At 42.4% G+C, this 20,874-nt stretch overlaps 3 protein-coding genes across 4 annotated transcripts; 2 read left to right on the top strand and 1 right to left on the bottom strand.

Annotated features, from left to right (window-relative positions):
- Window positions 1-113: 113 nt before the first annotated feature.
- On the bottom strand, window positions 114-4,700 carry gdpd1 (glycerophosphodiester phosphodiesterase domain containing 1). Of its 2 annotated transcripts, none has more exons than XM_047036288.1 (11): window positions 4,575-4,700; window positions 4,172-4,317; window positions 4,020-4,062; window positions 3,515-3,650; window positions 3,360-3,405; window positions 3,080-3,201; window positions 2,865-2,954; window positions 2,624-2,757; window positions 1,822-1,881; window positions 1,563-1,614; window positions 114-1,474 (listed from the first exon to the last, which is right to left on the bottom strand). In XM_047036288.1, the coding sequence occupies exons 2-11, from the start codon at window positions 4,305-4,307 to the stop codon at window positions 1,346-1,348; spliced, it is 948 nt and encodes a 315-aa protein (XP_046892244.1). In that variant the 5' UTR covers window positions 4,308-4,317; window positions 4,575-4,700; the 3' UTR covers window positions 114-1,345. The 2 variants fall into 2 exon arrangements, with proteins under 2 accessions (XP_046892244.1, XP_046892245.1); XM_047036289.1 differs by having other exon boundaries at window positions 4,582-4,693.
- Window positions 4,701-5,033: 333 nt separating this feature from the next.
- On the top strand, window positions 5,034-8,295 carry LOC124477989 (ion channel TACAN-like). The gene is made up of 12 exons (XM_047036074.1): window positions 5,034-5,190; window positions 5,292-5,410; window positions 5,509-5,622; window positions 5,837-5,896; window positions 6,096-6,191; window positions 6,301-6,390; window positions 6,555-6,620; window positions 6,752-6,813; window positions 6,933-7,025; window positions 7,114-7,178; window positions 7,395-7,463; window positions 7,917-8,295. The coding sequence occupies exons 1-12, from the start codon at window positions 5,125-5,127 to the stop codon at window positions 8,031-8,033; spliced, it is 1,017 nt and encodes a 338-aa protein (XP_046892030.1). The 5' UTR covers window positions 5,034-5,124; the 3' UTR covers window positions 8,034-8,295.
- A 570-nt stretch (window positions 8,296-8,865) lies between these two features.
- LOC124477547 (NADPH--cytochrome P450 reductase-like) lies at window positions 8,866-20,861 on the top strand. Its single transcript, XM_047035415.1, has 16 exons — window positions 8,866-9,052; window positions 10,179-10,367; window positions 14,483-14,531; window positions 15,027-15,155; window positions 15,376-15,525; window positions 16,189-16,313; window positions 16,439-16,528; window positions 16,640-16,738; window positions 17,154-17,270; window positions 17,401-17,519; window positions 17,687-17,868; window positions 17,954-18,103; window positions 18,215-18,482; window positions 18,881-19,026; window positions 19,161-19,246; window positions 19,329-20,861. The coding sequence occupies exons 2-16, from the start codon at window positions 10,195-10,197 to the stop codon at window positions 19,471-19,473; spliced, it is 2,028 nt and encodes a 675-aa protein (XP_046891371.1). The 5' UTR covers window positions 8,866-9,052; window positions 10,179-10,194; the 3' UTR covers window positions 19,474-20,861.
- Window positions 20,862-20,874: the final 13 nt, after the last annotated feature.

The following is a 20,874-nucleotide window of genomic DNA, read 5'->3' as shown; positions in this document are numbered from 1 at the left end:
CAACTGCATCCATTACGAAGACGTGACTTTCCCGCCACAGAGACCTTCTGTAACAATGCTTTTGCTACATATATAAAACACGGTTGAAAGAATGACATGGTGGCTTTCTCTCGTAACACCACAGCATTTTATGTAAATCAAAGAGAACACAAACTGAATTCCAATGTGGCAAATATTCAGTGAAACACCAAGGCAAGGTCCGAATGTTAACTTAAAAATGAATTACACCAGCGAAAAGCTATACAACAACCAGAAAAGTATAATGTCCACAATCTATTCAATCACAATTTTCTGTTTACAAAAGCAAAAACTTGCACTCCTCATACATAAATACAAAAATAATTCAGTGTTCAACATAACAGGTGATGTTCTGTCATTGCAAATTTATCAGTTGGCAACTTGGCAACCAATCAATCATACAAAGGACATTTCCATTTAAGGAATGACACCCTCTGCTGTGATAGACTCTTTTGGTCCTATCCAGATAAGTGCTACACATTGTCAGGAAAACAAATTATAGTTACAGAACAATAAAATGTATCACACATCAGAAGAGAAGTATTTGGTACTCTTCTTCCTCCTAAAACATATCACTTTGAAGGCCTATTACAGAGATAGGATTAAACATGTCTGATCATTCTAAACAAATGTTCCTGTAGATAATGGTAGCTGCTTGCACCTGTAACTTGAGTATTAGAATGTGTCCCTCTGTTTCTCTAGAATAGTCTTTTACAATCAATTGTTAGGAGCGGTGTTTCATTGTTATGTGCCATAACCAACTTGGATGCAATCTATTCTCATATTTAATAAAAATGCCCACACTTCAAGAATTGAATTTATAATGCAACAAATGTAAATAAAAATCCTGTATTTATGTAAATGTATGTAATATAGGTTTATTAATTGATTGACTCCACCTCTGAATCTCTGTCGGTTCATAACCCATAGATTAAGATCAATGGTTAAACTGGACCCTGTTGAAGGAGGCCAATAACAAATGGAAGATACTGATTGTTTCACCACTGTCCTGTCCTGTGTGATTTCCAGTAACACTGCACTAAAGTTGGCCATTACAATATCCAACAAAACATTACTTTGGTCAGTCACTATGAGTCAATGATTAGCAGAGCTAAAAGCTAGTGTCTGAGGGTGCTTCAGATGTGCTGTGTCTATACTGGCCCAATTCAGATGGAGGATGGCTCAAGATAATGTGTTCTGAAGGTACACATCACCTAAAATACCAGAATGGAGATCATGCAGTACTGGAGCAGCTGGGCTGCCCTGGCAGGAGAGTCTCTGTTAGGGGTGGAGGGGATTGAGGATAGGCCTACTGGAGTTTGGCAGGTCACTTTGCAATGGCATTTTCGTCCATGAAGTCTTTCAGCTTTGTGGGGAAGTCGGTCATTACCCCTGTGGCACCCAAGTCGAATGCCCTCTTGAAGTCCTCCTCGTCATTCAACACCCACACATACACCTGCAAGTACAGCCACTGGTTACTTACAACGCAGAGAAACGACAAAGAAGACACTCAGGTGCACCAGGGCTGGCAGCAGGGGGCCCACCTGTACTCCTCTTGCTGTTAGGTGGTCAAACAGAGCTTTCCTCATCAGCAAGCTGCAAGGGGAAAAAAACTTGAATCAAATAGTTCACATTGACTACCAATGCGCTTGACAAAAAAACAAAACATGACTATAATATTGTCTAACAGTAGTTATACTATTATATATAATATGCAAAAATGGTTGCACAAATTGTGCAATAATTTAGCAATGAAGTGGATGATTGAAAGTGTTGGAGAGCGTGGGAGAGATGCCTACGTACGCATCAGCCAGCCAGATAATGACACGCTTGCTCCTTGAAAGTCTGTCACTGTCCTTCATTCTGGGAAACAGAAAAACAAGCTTCAGACATCTGGAAGTTGAGTCATTACAAAGGTTAATACCTTTTAATCACAAGACTTCTACATCTTGTTGAATACCTAATTATTCAAACACTGCAGATATGACATGAGAAGGTAGCCTAATTATATGCTAGTAGAAGGTAGCCTAATTATATATATATTTATAAATTATAACAATAATGAGCCGGTTGCATAATATACTGCTTTGTGAACTGGTTCCTAAAAAGCACTCTGTCCGGGTGAACTATTGTGCATATTCTTTAAGGCAGTTATGTTCAGAAATTACTTTTCAAACAACAGCCTGTTCAAAATCACAATGCTGAACAAAGCACTGAGCCGACAGACAGAGGGAGACAATGAGATACCAGTATTTCTGTCAAGTGTTGTAAAATAGCACAGTACTACAAAAGTTAATTATGGATCTAATTATGGGCTCTGATTATTTGTAAAAAAACAACAAACAGATTTTGATTATCCATCAAATGAATAGAAAGGAAAATATTGTTCAATAGCAGGTAGATTGTATCTAAAATCAACATTTACAGTGTGGTTGAATTAAAAACCACAGTGTTCTCTGCTCTCCACTTCACTTTTAAAGGACACCTCAAACCAATGACAGTAGCCTGCTGCTTAGCTCTGAGCAGTATGCTGATTCAACTCCATACATGCAGACACGCATGGAGGTGTGTGTGTGTGTGTTTATTTATGTAATCACATCCATACTTGGTGATGATGGAAGGCATAGGGATCTCCAGAAACTGCTCCTTGAGGGGAACGAAGGGCAGGAGGCCCGCGTAGAAGAGGCCAAGGAGCATAAACACTCTAGGCAGGCTGAACAGCACTGGAATACGGGGGTTCTACACCAGTGGCACGACACATGACAAAATATATTAAGGAGCCAAACTACAAAGGAAGGTATTGCTATTGTTCAAATGAATGCTTCTCGCCGATTGCCTTTGTTTACCTCTTTGTAACACTTCTTCACTATCTGGTTCCTGGCATTGCCCCATACAGTCAGATGCTCCCGGTTATACTGAACAACCAGCTCTGACACCTGCAGCAACAACACACACATTTTCATTAGGAACGGTTCAAACATTGATCCTGACATTACAGATAGCCATAACGGCCACCTGACACTGACTGCTATTCAAGGCTGTAGATAAAGAGCCTCCACACCTTCTTGATCAGCGTGTCGTTGTTGACCTTGATGTCGATGTTGACAGGCGTGTTGGGAAAGGCCTCAAACACATCTCTGAGGAGGGGGATGCGCTTGTCATTTCCTCCCTCACAGAAACACTCTGCATACACAGGGGGTCAGGGATGCAGGCCCGCAAGAACGTCACAAACAGTTTAATCATGATGACACGGATCGCGACTAATGACAATCGTTGTGTGGAATTTGTGTGAAATTGTTTGGAAGTATGAACTTCTACATCAATACTGTACTGATACACACCCTTTTGGAAGGTTACACCAAGCTGGCCCAGATAAGGAGGAAGCTCCTGCAACACATGGATTCAGAGTGATTTTGACAAATAACAGAAGCTGTGTATATTGGAATTGTCCACACAAGGAGGTGGAGGGGGTATCTGTCAACCTGGACATACTCACGGCAAAAGTCACATCTGAGATGCAGGCGTTTATGCCTGTGGACCTCCTCAGATCAGCGTCGTGCAACACCACCACCTGGTCATCCCTGGTCAGGTGGCAGTCCAGCTCCAGCATGTCTGTTCCAACATCTACAGCACTGCACATAATAGAAACACTACAGCACTGCACATAATAGAAACACTACAATACTGCACATAATGAAAAACACTACAGCACTGGACATAATAGAAACACTCCAGCACTGCACATAATACAAAACACTACAGCACTGTCTGCACATAATAGAAACACTACAGCACTGCACATAATAGAAACACGTCCATCCATGCATTGTACAGAAAACATGTAGTCCTACTGTACACAGTGAACAATACGTTTTTTAAAGGTCCATGGCAAAATAACAGACATGTTTACAATGATCCACAGTCAAATAACCACATTTGAGCAGACGATGACGGTTTTAAAAACTGTGTGAAAAACATTCAGGAGGACAGACTGGACTCACTGCTTGAAAGCTGCCATGGTATTCTCTAAGTTTTCACCAGCCCCTGCAATCCCAGATATTACAACAGGGTCAGTCTCACTTGAGTAATGTCTGTGCACATTTTGGGTTTTCACAAAATAATGTTTGGTGTCATCTAGTCTTTCTCTACTCGCCTCCACGGTGTGATATGTGTCTACTTAGGAACGGCTGCTTTTTCCTTAGGTGCAGAAGGGATGGACATTTGAGCAGCAACACAGAGGTGACCACATATCCAGTGACCGTGGACACAAGGTAAACTGCAGCAGACATCTCTGTTGTCCTACAGTATGACAGGATTAACAGGACATGAACTCAAAAGCATACACTTTACTCTAGTGCTAGCACTATATTACTACAATAGTATTTGTAGATATGCTAGACAAGCCATTTTTTTTAACAACCCCTTTCAGTAGGCTATTACTGAAGACTAGCTAGAGCTAGTACTGGCAAACACGTTAGTCTAACTAGCTAGCTTACCTAAGTAAATATAAGCGTAGTAAGCCAACTGTATGAGCCTGGACAAAGACATTAACAAACCGTTTACAAAAAGTTGTCTTTCCGATGGTAAGTTTTTCAAGTGTTCAATCCAGTGATCGTCAGTGTTTTTGACATTACCGACTGTCAAGGAAGCTCAGTATTTACAGCAAAACATTGCGCATGCGCAATACAGACTACATAGGTGCGTCAGTGCCATACCAATATTGAGTCATTTAGTCTTGGAACCTTGTCATTTTTGCCATTTAGCGTTTGTTTATTAAACTGCGTCGATTATAACATATTTACTTTAATCCAACACTATCATACAAGAGGTTCAATAGAGTTTGTTCAGTGTTGAAACCCAAGCCATCAATCCAGGATTGTGATGTGTTAAATGATAGCGTGAACAATGTCCAGTTTAAAATCATCAAACCCAGTCTGTCAAAGTTCAGAATAGTCATAAACCAGCTGTGGATGTGCACACCTTAAGTACTAACAGTGCACTTTAACCTAATCGGGTTTCACGTTCCTAACAGGTTGGAGAACAGAACAACTGTCATCTACTTTGGTAAATTGAGAATAGGTGGAAAAATAAAATAATTTCAGAAATATGTCAAGTCTAACTGAGGCCCTCGATGAATGGAATGCCCTCGACGAAGAGTATCAGCAAATTCAGGTTCGACTTTGTATATTAGAATTGTAAATAATTGAAAGGTACACTATTACAATAAAGTCCTGTTTAATTTAACAAAAAACAACACGATTTTTACTTTCTAGGAGACACATCGGTTGTACTTGCAGAAACTAAATGAAATATCTAAGCTGCAAAGCAATGTCTCATCTTCTATTGCACGTCAGAAGAAAAGACTAAAGGAATTGTCTTGGTTAATGAAAAAGTAAGTGACCACACATCCACAGACAAGTCATCACAGAAACCCATTTAATTTAATATAACCTGTTTTCAAGGCCTAGTAATACATTTGTTGTCAAACAGATGTAAAGGACTGAGTGAAGACGAGATAGAAACCTTAGATGGAATCAAGGACAATATCAAAGCCAGACCCAACATTTTCTTTGAGATGGAGGCTTTCCTTCCAAAGAAGAATGGGTACGGATGTCACAATGTTATGCCCTTGCTTTCCTTTGCTCTTCACAGCTTAGCTTTTCTATCTATCAATGAGCTAAATGCCTGTTTTTCCTGACAATGTTTTTAAAATGTATTTTCTAAAGTATGACTTCCTGCTTTATCTTTCGTAATTTGTAGACCATAAAGGATGCACTTATGTTTATATATTTGTTAATTCCCATCTCCTATATTGCAGGCTGTATCTGAATCTTGTTCTGGGGAACGTTAGTGTTACTCTTCTGAGCAAGCAATTAAAGTAAGAAAAATAATTCAAATAGAAAAGACAACAGGCATTTGCATATAAAAATAATAATAATTATATATATATAAATACATACATATAAAACCTGCTCCCATACCACTCTAGAATGTGAAACGCCCCTATTAGCTGGATCTGATCTCATTGAACAATTGAAAATATGTTGATAACATGTTTATAACATATTTCTCCACAGATTTGCTTACAAAGATGAATATGAAAAGTTTAAGTTGTGTCTCACGATGATTCTGCTACTTTTCTCCTTCATATGCACTTTCTTTGTGAGTTACCGGTAAGTGTATTCATTCGAGAATCCTTTTTCACTTATAGCATTTCCTTTTACATCCAGCTCTGCTTTTCTATGCTGTTCTCTAAGATGTTGGTGTGGTCCTTGTGTGTAGGTTTGTTGATGCTATCCTGAACTTCTTGCTGGTCTGGTACTACTGCACCTTGACCATCCGTGAGAGCATCCTGATCAGCAATGGCTCCAGGTCCTTTTCCTGGGTTGGGATTCACATAAGCCACATCAATATGAGCTTTTAGAATGTTTCACTGCAACATTCAAGAGTACCTTGTTGCAATACAGCTCTTTCACTTTGCTCCCTCATTGTCATGATCCCCTTTTGTAAATGACTAGGCCTCCTTATTATTTCAGAATCAAAGGCTGGTGGGTTTTCCATCATTATGTCTCTGCCTTCCTCTCTGGAGTCATGCTGACATGGTGAGCACCAGTGCTGACAGGTCGGCATACAGGTCCTTAGTCAAGCATGGATATTGTAAAATGCAAACTGTTCACAGTGATGGCAAAACCTTTCCGATGGTAGCATTCAATCCAAACCTTCTCACTTTTAGGCCTGATGGCGTCTTGTACCACACCTTCAGGAACCTGTTCCTTGCCTACTCCTTGTATCAAAGTAAGTTATTAAACAACATAGAAATGGGAATACAAGCACTGAGGAAAACGTTATACTTGAATCAAATGTCAGCGTTGAAAGATTTATCCTGTGAGGGAATGTGTTTGCCTGCCTTGAAGGTTTTGTACAGTGTCTGCAGTGCTATTATCAGAGCGGCTGTCTGTACAGACTAAGAGCCCTCGGAGAGAGACACAACATGGACCTGACTGTGGGTGAGACAAACATACAAGCCGTATGCTTGACGAGGATTTTGACGTTTAGAACTGGATTTCTTACTTCTTCTATGGTGTTGTCTTTCAGAGGGGTTTCAGTCTTGGATGTGGAGAGGGCTGACGTTTCTTCTTCCCTTCCTGTTTTTTGGTCATGTGAGTACAGTCCATGCTCTGTCAGGGTCATGCTTTCCAGCTCACACCACTTGCACAATTGGTCACATTTGTTGAATGTGCTTAGTCTTCAATTATGGGTTTTCATTTTGCTTCGTCATGTTCTGATGAACCCTGGACTTTTTTTGCATTCATGAATCTGCATTTATGTGAACAACAGGCTAAGATTTCAACTGCATTACATTCTCTGTGTTGCAGTTCTGGCAGCTCTACAATGGGCTTGTCCTGTTCAGAATGGCCCAGCTCCCAGACTGTAAAGAGTGGCAGGTCAGTGTTCCCTAGCCCTGCTCCCCCAAAAGACCTCTTATAAACCCCACAGTGTGCCCTAGCCCTGCTCCCCCAAAAGACCTCTTATAAACCCCAGATGTTATTCAGATGATAATTAAAGAGGGTCCAACATCCACGTGATGTCCCCAGGGTACTGGAATAAGTTAACCAGTGATGTAGTCTATCACAAAGTAGTGGCATGCAATATAATTGCTAAGCCCCTCGCCCTCAAAAGTTGTCCATTCATCATTGGACATTTAGTAGTGGGAAATTCCCGTTGGCAAATGGCGCATGCATGGATATCACATAGATACACTGCTGGTGTTTACAATGTAGAGAGCTAGGGCTTTGTTTAGAAAATGGTTGTATTTACATGAAGGTATTCATAAAGAAATTCAAAATGGCAATGCATCGATATTTAAATTGTGCTTTTTTGTCATGTCCCGGCTCCAGGTTTGGACATGTGGTGTCTGCTTCTTGGTCCTCTTCATGGGGAACTTCTTCACAACAGTGGCAGTCGTCCGCCAGAAGTTAAAGAGCAAGAGCCAGATCAAGTCCAAGAGTCAGTAATGTAGAAAGGAAGGATGAGAGGAATGATGTTGGCACATGGTCAAATCAAAAAGTGTCCCTTTTACAACCATGTCTAAGTCTAGGTTGTTGGTGTCTACAAAAGTTTGATATTTTGACTATGATTCTTTTTTTTCTACAGCAGTTTACTCATTCAATGTTTTGATTGCCACCTTAGATTTATGGATGGAGAAATTAAATGAACGATTCCTTTATGGTGACATTGTCATTGAAGAAAGTTTTGTAATACATTAATTAAATAATGACAAGAAAACTGTTTTAATTGTGATAATTTGAATACAGTAGTAGTTATGGAGCAATATTTTTCATATGTTTAAAATGTACTCTTTACAGTGACAAAGTATGTTGTACTTAGATATAGGTCACAAGACACATTTGTAGGTTTACGTGAACAATGAACACAATAAAAGATGAACACAAGTCAACTAATTTAAAATATTAGGCCTATATCATCTCTGTCATAGACAGGGTACCATCCAATTATTTATGATGTAGCCTATATAGTATCGAGTTACAGGAAAGAGACCTGAAGACCCTTTTGTTCAAAGTATAACTTATACATATTTAGTGGGTTAATTGTTAACTCCTAAAAGTTTCAAATCTAGAAAATGTACACAAGAATACTCAAAATAACTGAAGGTTGTCTTAGGAACATACAGTTCTTTTTAAAGTGTGGATTGCATAACATTGACCCGTGGCCTGGTGCACTCTGATTTATTGGTCGTTATGTATGCTAACGTCATTAAGTAATTCTTGGGCGAGTCCATTTTTGGAATGTGTTCGGTGCAAGCTGGCATTTGATCTTATTACGTTGCCAGACATGCTGTAAGTATGAGTTTACACAACTCTCAGTGCAAACTCGTCGATTAACAGAATCTGACCGTCACTTAGTTTTGAGTAATAACTACAAACCCCCCTTCCGGGGAGAGGTTTGGTTTAGTCTTCAGTCCAGAAAAGTTTCCTCATTGACTAGCGTTCTTTAGCTTGACAGTGACTATAAGGTAAGAAACTATAAAGTTACTTAGCCTAACGTTTTTGTCAAACCAATATATACAGTTTTTTTACTATGATGTTCAATTTGGTAAATTTACCTGATGCCGTAAATTGTACACGTGTTTGCAATCGATCAAAATTATTCAAAATCTATTATCAAACTTTGTGTGGTTATTTAAGCATACTGTACCAGCAGTAGTACGTTGTAATTCAAGCTACTAGTATATCGGCCATCTAGCTAGCTTACATACCTAGTTAGGCAGATGGGATACCCAGTTAGCTACTTAGCAAGCTAGCTACCAAGTACCATGTTTTGGTCATGAAAAATACACAATGATTTAAGTTGTGTCTTCATTTGCTGGCAGTAGGTTTTTACAAGCTAAGTTACTCTTATAAGATCAGGCACAGCTTTTAAATAACTAGCTACTTTTAAGTTATATGGTGAGCAGGGCATGTGTACAGTACGGCAAACATTACAAATATACAACATTTCTACATTTTATGACCACCTACACATCACATAATACATACTAGTATGAGTGGTAGCCTATCAGTGATTGCACTCGTATTGTGTCGATTGCAAAATAACCGATAGCATGTAAAAGTGAATTTTACATTTCAGCATACATTATCAGCACTGTCCTGAAGTACTGACATAATGTGCCTAACACTATAAAAGATGAATCGCCATTTCCTAATTCCCAGATCAGTAGTTTGTTCTTTTTCTGTTACACTTGGTTTAGCCAGAATCAACAAACCCCTGATCTGAAAGTGGTTTACTCACGTAGATAACGACTCTTCAGTTGTTATGTCTCATGTTGCTCAGCTAATTTAATCCATTGGGAATACTGAGACATTTCTATGGGATCTAGTTAGCAAGGATACCAAGAAAAACATTAGCCGAGATATAAAAACCGTGCACACATTTTTTAATCCTTGTGTGTATTCCTAGAAAGGGGGATTTAGGACCACTGCGTAATGCATACATCCAACATGTCATAGGGATTGGCTGGAACACGGATATCTACATTGATTAACATGATGAAAGGATAGTTACATACTAGCTGGATTGAGGATTAGAAGCATTCGGATGTGCTGTCATATAAACCAACACGGTTTCCCTTGTCCCTGCAGCCCCTGCAGCGTAAACATGGCAGACTCTGAGCCAGAGATCCTCCAGCCCCCGGAGCCTGCAGAAGAGGAGCCCTTCCTCAGTAATCTGGACGTCTTCCTCTTCACCCTCATCGCTGGCCTCGTCATCTACTGGTTCATGTCCCGCAAGAAGGCCGAACCCATCCCAGAGTTTAAAAAGCTTGATACACCGTGAGTCGCTCTTTGTGAAGTTGACACATTGGCCCTGGAAGCAAGCCTCAATATGTTAAGCATTCTGCTCATTCTATGACAGCACTATAGTTTTCTATGGAACTGTGGCTATACTGGGGATTACACTATAATTTCAGTGATTGGAAAAGCACAAAATTGACAGTAATCTGATATTAACACTGTAAACCGATAATACTGTTGCTCATCATATCACTCAGATTTTATGAGAAACATTGTAAAGAATCCTATGTAGGAAAACAAGAACAAAAAGTTACATAAAAGCCTGTGTTGAAGAGCAGCAACAAGTGGAGAAAATCCGAAAATGAAATTAGGATTTCATAGAGCTCTGTTGTACGAACAGGTGCTGTGCATTTGGTGTAAGAGGGGCAACACTCTAATTATAAAACAGGTTACATTTTCCATAATATTTACATTGTCATTTAGCATATGCTAAGAGACAACTTACAGTAAGTACAGGGACATTCCCCTGAGGCAAGTAGGCTGAAGTGCCTCGCCCAGGGACACGTCATTTTTCGCGGCCGGGAATCAAACCGGCAACCTTCTGATTGGTAACCCGATTCCTTAACCGCTCAGCCATCTGAGCCTGAGGCTATGTAAAGATAGGCTTAGGGCTGTCAATTGACATCTCAGAACCAGATCTGTTACGTTAGCTATCATAAGGTTGTGCACATCGTGCAAGTTGGGAGGGCACTCTTGGGTGTATGCAAGTTCAAGTTAAATGTTCCAGCCTGCAGTGACCTTTGTTTACTCTCGTGTCGACCTGTTTCAGTGTGAGTGGCTTTTGCTCCAGTGTTAACGTGCTGCTCCTAACCCCGTTAATCAGTTATTATCAGTACGAAGATTGTCTGGCCTCTCCTCCAGCCCAGCGAACGTGTACCCTATAGGCTATGGCCAGACTGATCAGCCCACGACCCCAAGAACTGTGATCGATGGACACTCGAGCCGTGCTGTCCCATTGGCTGAGGAGTTAGCGGGGGGCAGAGTGAGGGGTGTCAGTGATGGGTGGGATGAATTTATGCAAATCACACTTTTGAATAAATCAATACAATTCTTCCAGGGATCAGGAACTTGTGAGTTCAGAGAGAGGGATGAGTACGGTGTGTGTGTGGGGGTTTGTGCTCTGGGGCAGAAGAGGGATTTACAAGTTATGGGGTTCATGGGAACATGTCACATGTAAGTCAGACACTCTGTTATTCTGCTCTTCAGATACCTCACTCTGAAAACACCTAGAGTCGTGATTGGCTGGATTGATTTGACAAAACAGTCCGCCTGGTTCAGCTCCAGGAAGTACCATACTAGTTCCACCCTCCCCCCGATATGTGCTCAGGTTACCTAACTGGGTGTGATGGGGGCGTGTCCATGCCTCTCCTTTGCTTGCTTGTGTTGTGGGTCCAGACCCATTTGAAAGTTCCCCGGAGAGCTAGTGAGCAGGCCGAGCAACGTCTCACTGCAGACGCTCACAGGGGCGAGCCGAGCAGAACCACAAGGAGGCCTCTCTCTTTATCCGCTCTTAGTTGTTTGCTTTTGTCCCCCCCCCCCCCCCTTTTGTCTAACTTTGTCTGTGCTGCTCTGGGAAGAGGCATTTTGCAAGTTTTATGATAAATGAGGTTGCTATTAGCGAGCACATTCCCTCTTCTCCAGATGGATAGGGGAGGGACACGGGGGGGTGGGGGTGGGGGGGTAAAACACCTATTCACCGTACTCCCTCTTGAATGGGCCACAGACTGGTGAAGAAGTAGTTAGTTCTAGAAGTAGTTTTCTTGAGCCTGGCATAGTTTGGGATTGAAAAGAGAACGGGATGGGGGATGGCGAAGGCATGCCTTAGCCTTCACAAGTTGGAGTGTTTCAGTGTGTGTGTGTGTGTGTGTGTGTGTGTGTGTGTGTGTGTGTGTGTGTGTGTGTGCACACAGGTTTTTATGAGAAAGGCTGTTTCCCACCATTGTGTCTTCGGTTGTTGCCAAACGTGTGTGTGTGTGGGGGGGTGGGGGGGGGATAGGGTGGAGAATGTTGTGAAGAACAGATGCTGTTCATTTCCGAGGCAGTCTGCGTGAGGACTGCGTGTGGTGGCTGGGATTGCGGGAGCGCTCTGGGCGACTCCACTGCATGTAGTGGAGCAGAAGGCCCACGTCTTCTGTGTGTGGAGGTCCTGTGAGGCAGCAGCGGCCTGGCTGCTTGGTGGGCCAGGCGCCCCGGAGCGTGATGGGCTGTGCCTTTCCTCTTCCTGAGGACCGCAGGGCTGCTGCAGAGAGGTCGGTATCGGTTCAGGACTTCACACCTTCACGACTCGGTTGTGTTTTACACACAGTGTTTTTAAAGTGCTTTTATTTATTAGACTGTGTTCATGAAGTGCTTGATTTCTAGTTTGAAGTTTCGTGTTTAAAAGCTTATTGTAACAGTTAGCCTTCATGTACAGGTACATTCAAATCTAAACCTAGGATCAACTTTGATTGCCTGACAGCAACTTATTGATCAGTTTTGGGTTTACTAGACAGACTTCTGTCTCCCCACTTTTATGGCTGTGGTCGTGAAAAACACTGGGCCCAATCTGGCCCAGCCCGATTCAGCCTGGTTGGAATGATCCCCTGTGTTGATTTTGTGTTTTAGTAAATGGATTGAATGCAGTGAATTGAGTATAAACATTAAGGTTTTGAACACTGGGGGTGATCTAGATTAATTAAGTCAGTAAATGGTTTATACGGTCTAATCTATAAAACAATTTGGGTTCGGTTGTGTAACGCTTCACTCTTGGCATACAGCCAGAGCTGGTCAGCTGTCCACCATTTGTGTTCGCCGTGAAGCTTCAGTCTTCTTTTCTTTGCATATGCCTCACAGAAATGACATTACATTCCTTGGATCGTGTCATGGTTTGTGTGAATAGAAATGTGTTTTTGCCCAATAGAGGTTAGTCACCCTCTGCTCAGAGAGCTCAGGCTAAATCCTGATTCATACTTAGGGGTGTATGAACTTGTCTATGTGGTTAGAAGGGGGATGGGGGGGCTCTATGAGCAGTGTTTGGCCTTGCTGAGTACCCTTGACTTCAGCAGCACAAGGAGATGGGCCACACTATCTGTTTATCCTCCAGTCCCCTTCTGGCAACTAGAGAGCATGTGCCAAAGAAACACATGATGTTGATGAGCTTGAGAACAAAGCTTGTGTGTTTTTGAGCCAATGTAACTTAATGGCTGTTTCTTGTTTTGCATATTGCAAATTATTGGTAGTTAGTGCACTTTGTTTCATGCTGTGGTATATATTTCAGACTGATTGAAATGTATTCTACTTAAACAGAATGTGCTTCCTCTTGTACATTTCCCCTTGTAGTCATTTGGGTAGCTAGCTAGCTAATGCGATGCGGTGATGGATGTAGTTCTAAAGCTAACCCATGCTCTCACCTCTCGGATGATCACCCTCATATGACAGGAAACCTTTCCTTGACTTTTTGTGCAGTGATGTGAGGAAGTGGAGTATGTGCCAGTTGTGAAATCCGCCGAGATCCATTTTATGCGCTGTAGCATTATGAGTCATGTTGTGTTTTAAACAGATGCTAGTTCCAGTGCCCCGTGGGCTGAACACAAGGCTGCAAACCAGTTTATTTATTTGTCGCACAATCAACACTACATGTCCTTGGGTCCTCAGCCATACACCTGCCGCCTGCCACCTTCATACAGTGCCCTGTTCTCTGGATAATTGTGCCACGGACACACATACAGATTCCTGGCATTAGGGTTAGACTAGTGCAGTGTCTGTGATGCAGCTAAAATCATTGTTAGTTGATTTGATATTACTTAATTGGAGTTGTTTGCACTGGTACAACCTTTTCACTTTGATTCGAGATATTACTTGCGCATCCACACAGATTACCAGTAAACTTGTCAATTCAGTAACATAACAAAATGGAGTGATATACTGAAAATAAAGTATCCACTTTATATTGCCTTGCTGTCACATGTGGCACTGCACGTCCTTGGGTCCTGATTAAGACACTGGCCAATGGTTCTCTCTATACGGTGCCCGGTTCTATTGATCGAGCCACAAGCAGAGATTCCTGGAATTATAGATTGATTAGGGTATAATTTTGATGTCCTTTTTTCTTTCAGGGCACCAACGGCGCGAGAGACCAGTTTTATTGAAAAAATGAAGAAGACGGTGAGTGTTGGATTTTCCTAAAGGTGTCAAGTAAAGAGGCTGTCTGTTACTGGGAGGGCAGGCATGTAAAGAAGCTGTATGTTACTGGGAGGGCAGGCATGTAAAGAAGCTGTCTGTTACTGGGAGGGCAGGCAAGGAAAGAAGCTGTCTGTTACTGGGAGGGCAGGCATGTAAAGAAGCTGTATGTTACTGGGAGGGCAGGCAAGGAAAGAAGCTGTCTGTTACTGGGAGGGCAGACAAGTCAAGAAGCTGTATGTTACTGGGAGGGCAGGCAAGTAAAGAAGCTGTATGTTACTGGGAGGGCAGACAAGTCAAGAAGCTGTCTGTTACTGGGAGGGCAGACAAGGAAAGAAGCTGTCTGTTACTGGGAGGGCAGGCAAGTAAAGAAGCTGTATGCTACTGGGAGGGCAGGCAATGGGCGAACAGTAGAAGAATCTGCTGTCGCTAGTTGCAGTTTTGGTGATGTGACTAAGCCTGGTGTTCTCTCCCCTCCAGGGCAGGAACATTGTGGTGTTTTACGGCTCCCAAACGGGTACAGGGGAGGAGTTTGCCAACAGGCTGACCAAAGATGCCCAGCGCTATGGCATGAAGGGCATGGCTGCTGACCCAGAAGAATATGACATGGTAACCTATGCATCAACGATTACCAACCTTTAGGAAAACATCTAAACCATTGTGCAGTACCAGGATGCAGTGTCCACAAATATGAGAATCACTGCATCTGCAGTATTCATGTGGACTCCGAACATAAAATTATGTCAATGGAAATTGCACTATGAAATTAATATTAGTCCCCTAATCTGAAACTATACGGAACTTTTGCTGGCTTGTATTCCTTGTCTAGTCTGAACTGTCCCGACTCTGTGAGATTGAGAACTCCATGGCTATCTTCTGCATGGCCACTTATGGAGAAGGTGACCCCACAGACAACGCTCAAGACTTCTATGATTGGCTGCAGGAGGCTGACGATTCACTGAATGGAGTTAACTACACTGTAAGTAACTTCAGGTCCATCAGCCTTCATTTACTCCAGATTAATCTATACTCTTGATTTACACTGGTTCGCCTACATTTTGTTACTCCGGGTTCATCTACTGTACCCTGAGTTACTCCAGGTTCATCTACTATACCCTTTATAGGTTTATTTTGCAATTTGTTATCCATTTTTTATTATAAAGGTAAGGCCAGCCCATGCCGAAACCTGTTTGGGTGTTGCTATTCCTTTTAATTATTTTTGAGCTTTCGAGACCAATCATTTAAATGCTGTTTAATAAATAGGTTCTTATGAGCAAGTTGGAGATAAGTGATCCAGGAAGTTCTAAAATTAGCTGTTGCTGTAGCTGTTGCATGGTTGAGTGTATTAGTTAGATTGAACTCAAACGCACGTGTGTGCTGTTCAAGCTTGATTTGCTCGGTGATGAGGCTCTTTGTACCTGTGTGAAGTATTTATATTCTGGTTGTGGTCAATTTAGCCATTGTTCTTATGCTCCAGATTGAATCGCAGTGAATAAGAGAAGATCTTTGCTCTGCCAGCAAGACTTGGTCATTGTATACTTATATAGCGTGAGTTTGTCAGTGTGTTTCTAGGTGTGTGTGTGTCTAGGTGTTGTGGATCTGGACTATGTGATAAGGGTGTGTTGCTGTGGTCTGGCTCTAGGTGTTCGCCCTGGGAAACAAGACCTATGAACACTACAATGCCATGGGGAAGTACGTGGACAAGCGCATGGAAGAGCTGGGAGCCCAGAGGGTCTTTGACCTGGGGATGGGAGACGACGATGGCAAGTGAGTTACTCGTCGTTCCCTGGTGTCACTAATGTGGCCCTAAGAGGGTCCTACCTCCCGTTTCCTCAGCTACTCAGTCCTACTTCCCACAAACACATCCCACTCATCCACTTTGTTGCCTTCAGCCTGGAGGAGGACTTTGTCTCTTGGAGGGAGCAGTTCTGGCCAGCCATGTGCGAGCATTTCGGAGTGGAGGCTTCAGGAGATGACTCGAGGTGCGTCGGCCAGTCTACTGTCTCGCTACACCATCTGTCGTTTGTCTTCTCATATGACCTCATGGCGAAACATTATCATTTGAAGGCTGATTAATCCGTGTGTGTTTCCAGCATTCGCCAGTATGAGTTGAAGGAGCACCATGACATCAACATGAACAAAGTGTACAGTGGAGAAATGGGCCGGCTGAAGAGCTTTGAGGTCCAGAAACCGTGAGTAAACGTCCGTCTGTAGACCTCAGTCTGTAGACCTCATTCATATTGGAAAGATGAGGCATGTGTTCTGATTTCCACCATTCTCCATGCAGAACGATACATTTTTAGATCTTGTTTATCATTTTCTACTAAATCTCATTCAAATTACATCGGGCTTTTTTCTGCGTTCACAAAAAAGTACATATCCATATGTATTCCTCCTTAGTTATTTCTGTCTGTTAGTTCTTAAGTGTTTCATTATCTGTGAACACCTTTGCATATATCCAGCTGTGTGGGTGCCCTCCTCTCAAAGTGCTCCTGCCTCCTAGTGGAGAAAGAAGCATTTTGTTTTTCTACCTTCCTTCATCATGCAAATACAGAATATGTACTATTAAAATGATGTTTTGAAACTGTATCTATCTTTCTTTCCCAGACCTTTTGATGCTAAGAACCCTTTCCTGGCCCCTGTCACCGTCAACCGCAAGCTCAACAAATCAGGCGACAGACATCTTATGCACATTGAACTAGACATTACAGGCTCCAAAATTAGGTAAGAGTGGGCATAGCCACAAGAATAGGTTATATATTTGCCAAGTCTTTAAACAATTATCCCTCAAGATTGAAGTAAAAACATCTTCCGTCGAGGACATATCCGTTTTGACTTGATTCTCTGACCCCAGGTATGAGTCTGGCGACCATGTGGCTGTTTTCCCCACCAATGACACAGCAATTGTGAACAAGCTCGGAGAAATCCTTGGAGTAGACCTTGATCTGGTTATCTCCCTAAACAACCTTGATGGTATGTCATTAACAGACACACCACCTTGGCTTCTAGTACATCAAACACCTCAGTGCTTTTTGAAGTAGGACAAGCGTTCCTGATGATAAATCTCTGTGTGGTGTCATTTCCTTGTATGGTCACTGACTGACCTGAATGTTAACCAATGGGATTATCTGATGTTTCAGAGGAGTCCAATAAAAAGCACCCGTTCCCCTGTCCTACCACCTACCGCACTGCCCTGACCCACTACCTGGATATCACCAACCCCCCTCGCACCAATGTACTGTATGAGCTGGCCCAGTACGCCTCTGACCCTAAGGACCAGGAGAACATGCGCAAGATGGCCTCCTCTGCCGCTGAGGGCAAGGTGTATAGAAAATCCACTTCCCAAATGCCCTTTGAGTCATTCTGGAACAAATATTACCTTACAACCCAGTGTTATCTGTGTTTAGGGTTTGTACCAGAATTGGGTGCTTGATGCCAGTAGGAACATCTTGGCCATTCTTGAGGACCTTCCATCCTTGCGCCCGCCCATCGACCACCTGTGTGAGCTCATGCCCCGTCTGCAGGCACGCTACTACTCCATAGCCTCCTCCGCCAAGGTCTGTACTCCTTTGTGACCTCCAAACACAAAAGCAGTGCGTGTGCATTGTTACAATGGTATGAAAGCGGACATGTTGTCCAGTGATGACGTCCCTTTCCTCCTCTGGTAGGTGCACCCCAACAGCATCCACATCTGCGCTGTGGTGTTGGAGTACACCACCAAGACTGGCCGCCTCAACAAGGGAGTGGCTACCAATTGGCTTAAGAATAAACTGGTGACCGATAACGGACATAAATCCACCGTGCCAATGTACATCCGCAAGTCCCAGTTCCGCCTGCCTTTCAAAGCCAGCAACCCAGTTGTTATGGTCGGCCCTGGAACCGGCATTGCTCCATTCATGGGCTTCATCCAGGAGCGAGGCTGGTTGATAGAACAAGGTTTGTAGCTACAGTGTCATATCAATAAAAACGCCTAACTTTGCTAATTGTTCACCTAGAAATCTTAAGACTGTTAGAACTGTGCTATTTACATTTTACATTTAGTCATTTTAACATACACTCTTATCCAGACCGACTTACAGTAAGTACAGGGACATTCCCCCCGAAGCAAGTAGGGTGAAGCGCCTTGCCCAAGGACACAACATCATTTGGCGGGGAATCGTTCCGGCAACCTTCTGATTACTAGCCCAGCTCCCTCACCGATCAGCCATCTGACTCCCCTGAGTCCTTGAGTCCTTTATTGTAATCTAAGTCCGGTTTTGATGATCTGCCTGTGTTCAGTCGTGAAGCGACGGTCCTCACAAGCAAACTTGTGGTCTTCTTGATTGTTCCTGCAGGAAAGGAGTTGGGCGAGACGGTGTTGTACTTCGGCTGCAGGCACAAGAATGAGGACTACATATACCAGGAGGAACTGGAGGAGGCTGAAAAGACCGGCGTGCTGTCCCAGCTTCACGTTGCCTTCTCTCGGGACCAGGAACAAAAGGTGGGGCTAGGGCTCCTCCCCCATGGTTGGAAGGCAAAAGGTTTAGGGTCGTGCACGTGATGGCTGGTACTGGGAGGATGTGCGAAATATGTGTGTTCTGCATAGTGATGATACGCCTCCTACGTGTTGTTCAGGTATATGTGCAGCATCTCCTAAGGAACAACAAGGAGAACCTCTGGAAGCTGATACACACTGACAATGCTCATATCTACATCTGTGGGTAAGTAAGGCTCCTCGACAGGGTTAACAATGCTACTCGTGCTGCAGCGGAAGCCAGATGATCATGTATATCTTGTGTCCAGGGATGCACGGAACATGGCCAGGGATGTGCAGACGGCCTTCCATGAAATGGCAGAGGAGCTGGGCGGCATGACGCACGCTCAGGCCACTGACTACGTCAAGAAACTGATGACCAAGGGACGGTATTCTCAGGACATCTGGAGTTAAAAGATCTCAACTCCGACCACTGATCTGGACTTCCTCGGTTGTTTGTGTCAGGACTGATGGAAACTGCAGTCACTGTCTTCGGTGTTTGAGTCACAGTGTATGCAGGTTTTTGTTTCAGCCCAGACATGCAGCAACTAGAGTTTACCTTACAACCTTATAACTCATGGTTATGATATTGAAAATATGATCGATTTGCTGATGCTTGGTTGAAATGAGGGGGTGACTACTCTGTTTTCCAGGTCAAGGGATAGTCACCTAAGTTACCAATGGAGTCACTACTAGTTGTTACCATGCAAAGTAGAAACATACATACAGACAGAAATGCAATACAAATATGCTTATTTTCAAATGCGATCTTTTGAATGGTAGTCAATGTAAGTCAGCTGTCAGAATTCATTTCTTTCTTTACATTTGTACACATTGAAAGTGAGGATTTTATTCTCTCATAAGAAAAGAAAGCGTGGTAATGTTATCCAGTAGCTGTATATATATGTGTACAGTGCAAAGTGAAGGTTAGTATAATAAAGAGCTGTAGGTTTGTCACTCAGATGGGCCTTTTTAACAGGAGAGTAGCGTATCAAATACATTGTGTTTTAGTTTTTTTACAAAAACAAAAATTGAAATTATTTTACTTGTTCATTGGTAACTTCATCTTATTAACAATGTGTTGACTGACAATGTGTGAAAAGCTCAAGTAGTTTATGCATTGAAATAAGTGCTGTACATTTCTGATCATTCAAAAAACCTGAAAAACACAAGACATTATGTGGAAAATCAGTGCTGAAGCCCTTTATTAAAGATAGAAGGTCTGATGTAATTTTAGGGAGTTTGGGTATTATCTGCAACATGCAATTATCTGTGACATTTGGTAACATGGATGTACGCTGAAATCATGCAAGCCTTCCCCTGTACTTTGAATGGTGAGGCGTACTGACAGCTGGCTGTGGCATCATAAAGGGTTATCATTCCATGTTCTTATATTTGTACTATTGCACACTAATCACTGTTGTTTGTCTATATTTGACATGTTTGTGGTCATGAAATGTGAAAGATGCTGCCCATCAGATTGCCACATTTTGGCCATAATTACATGTTTTATCTGTCTCTTGTTTTGAATGTGAAATACCCCTCGTTCATTTGATTTAGGTCCTAACTTTCTTTTTTTTTTTTTACTGGGACCACAGTACCTAAAAGGGGAACCTACTCATTAGGCTGTTAAAGCCTGGTACCTTCTGTTGACTTTCTGGTGCCTTTTGTTTCAGGGTTGGAGTAAGCACGTTCAATCTTGACATTTCCTCTATACCCTAAATAATTCAATTGTTATAATATATTGTGGTGTGTATAACTGAAAGTTATGTAGGTATGCATTTTTAACTAGTCAATTAAAATAACGGTTTAATA

The sequence above is a fragment of the Hypomesus transpacificus genome, chromosome 15 (genome assembly GCF_021917145.1).
Source record: "Hypomesus transpacificus isolate Combined female chromosome 15, fHypTra1, whole genome shotgun sequence".
NCBI classification, from domain to species: domain Eukaryota; kingdom Metazoa; phylum Chordata; class Actinopteri; order Osmeriformes; family Osmeridae; genus Hypomesus; species Hypomesus transpacificus.
The sequence above is the reverse complement of the archived record's forward strand: the minus strand, read 5'-3'. Positions and strand labels throughout refer to the sequence as shown.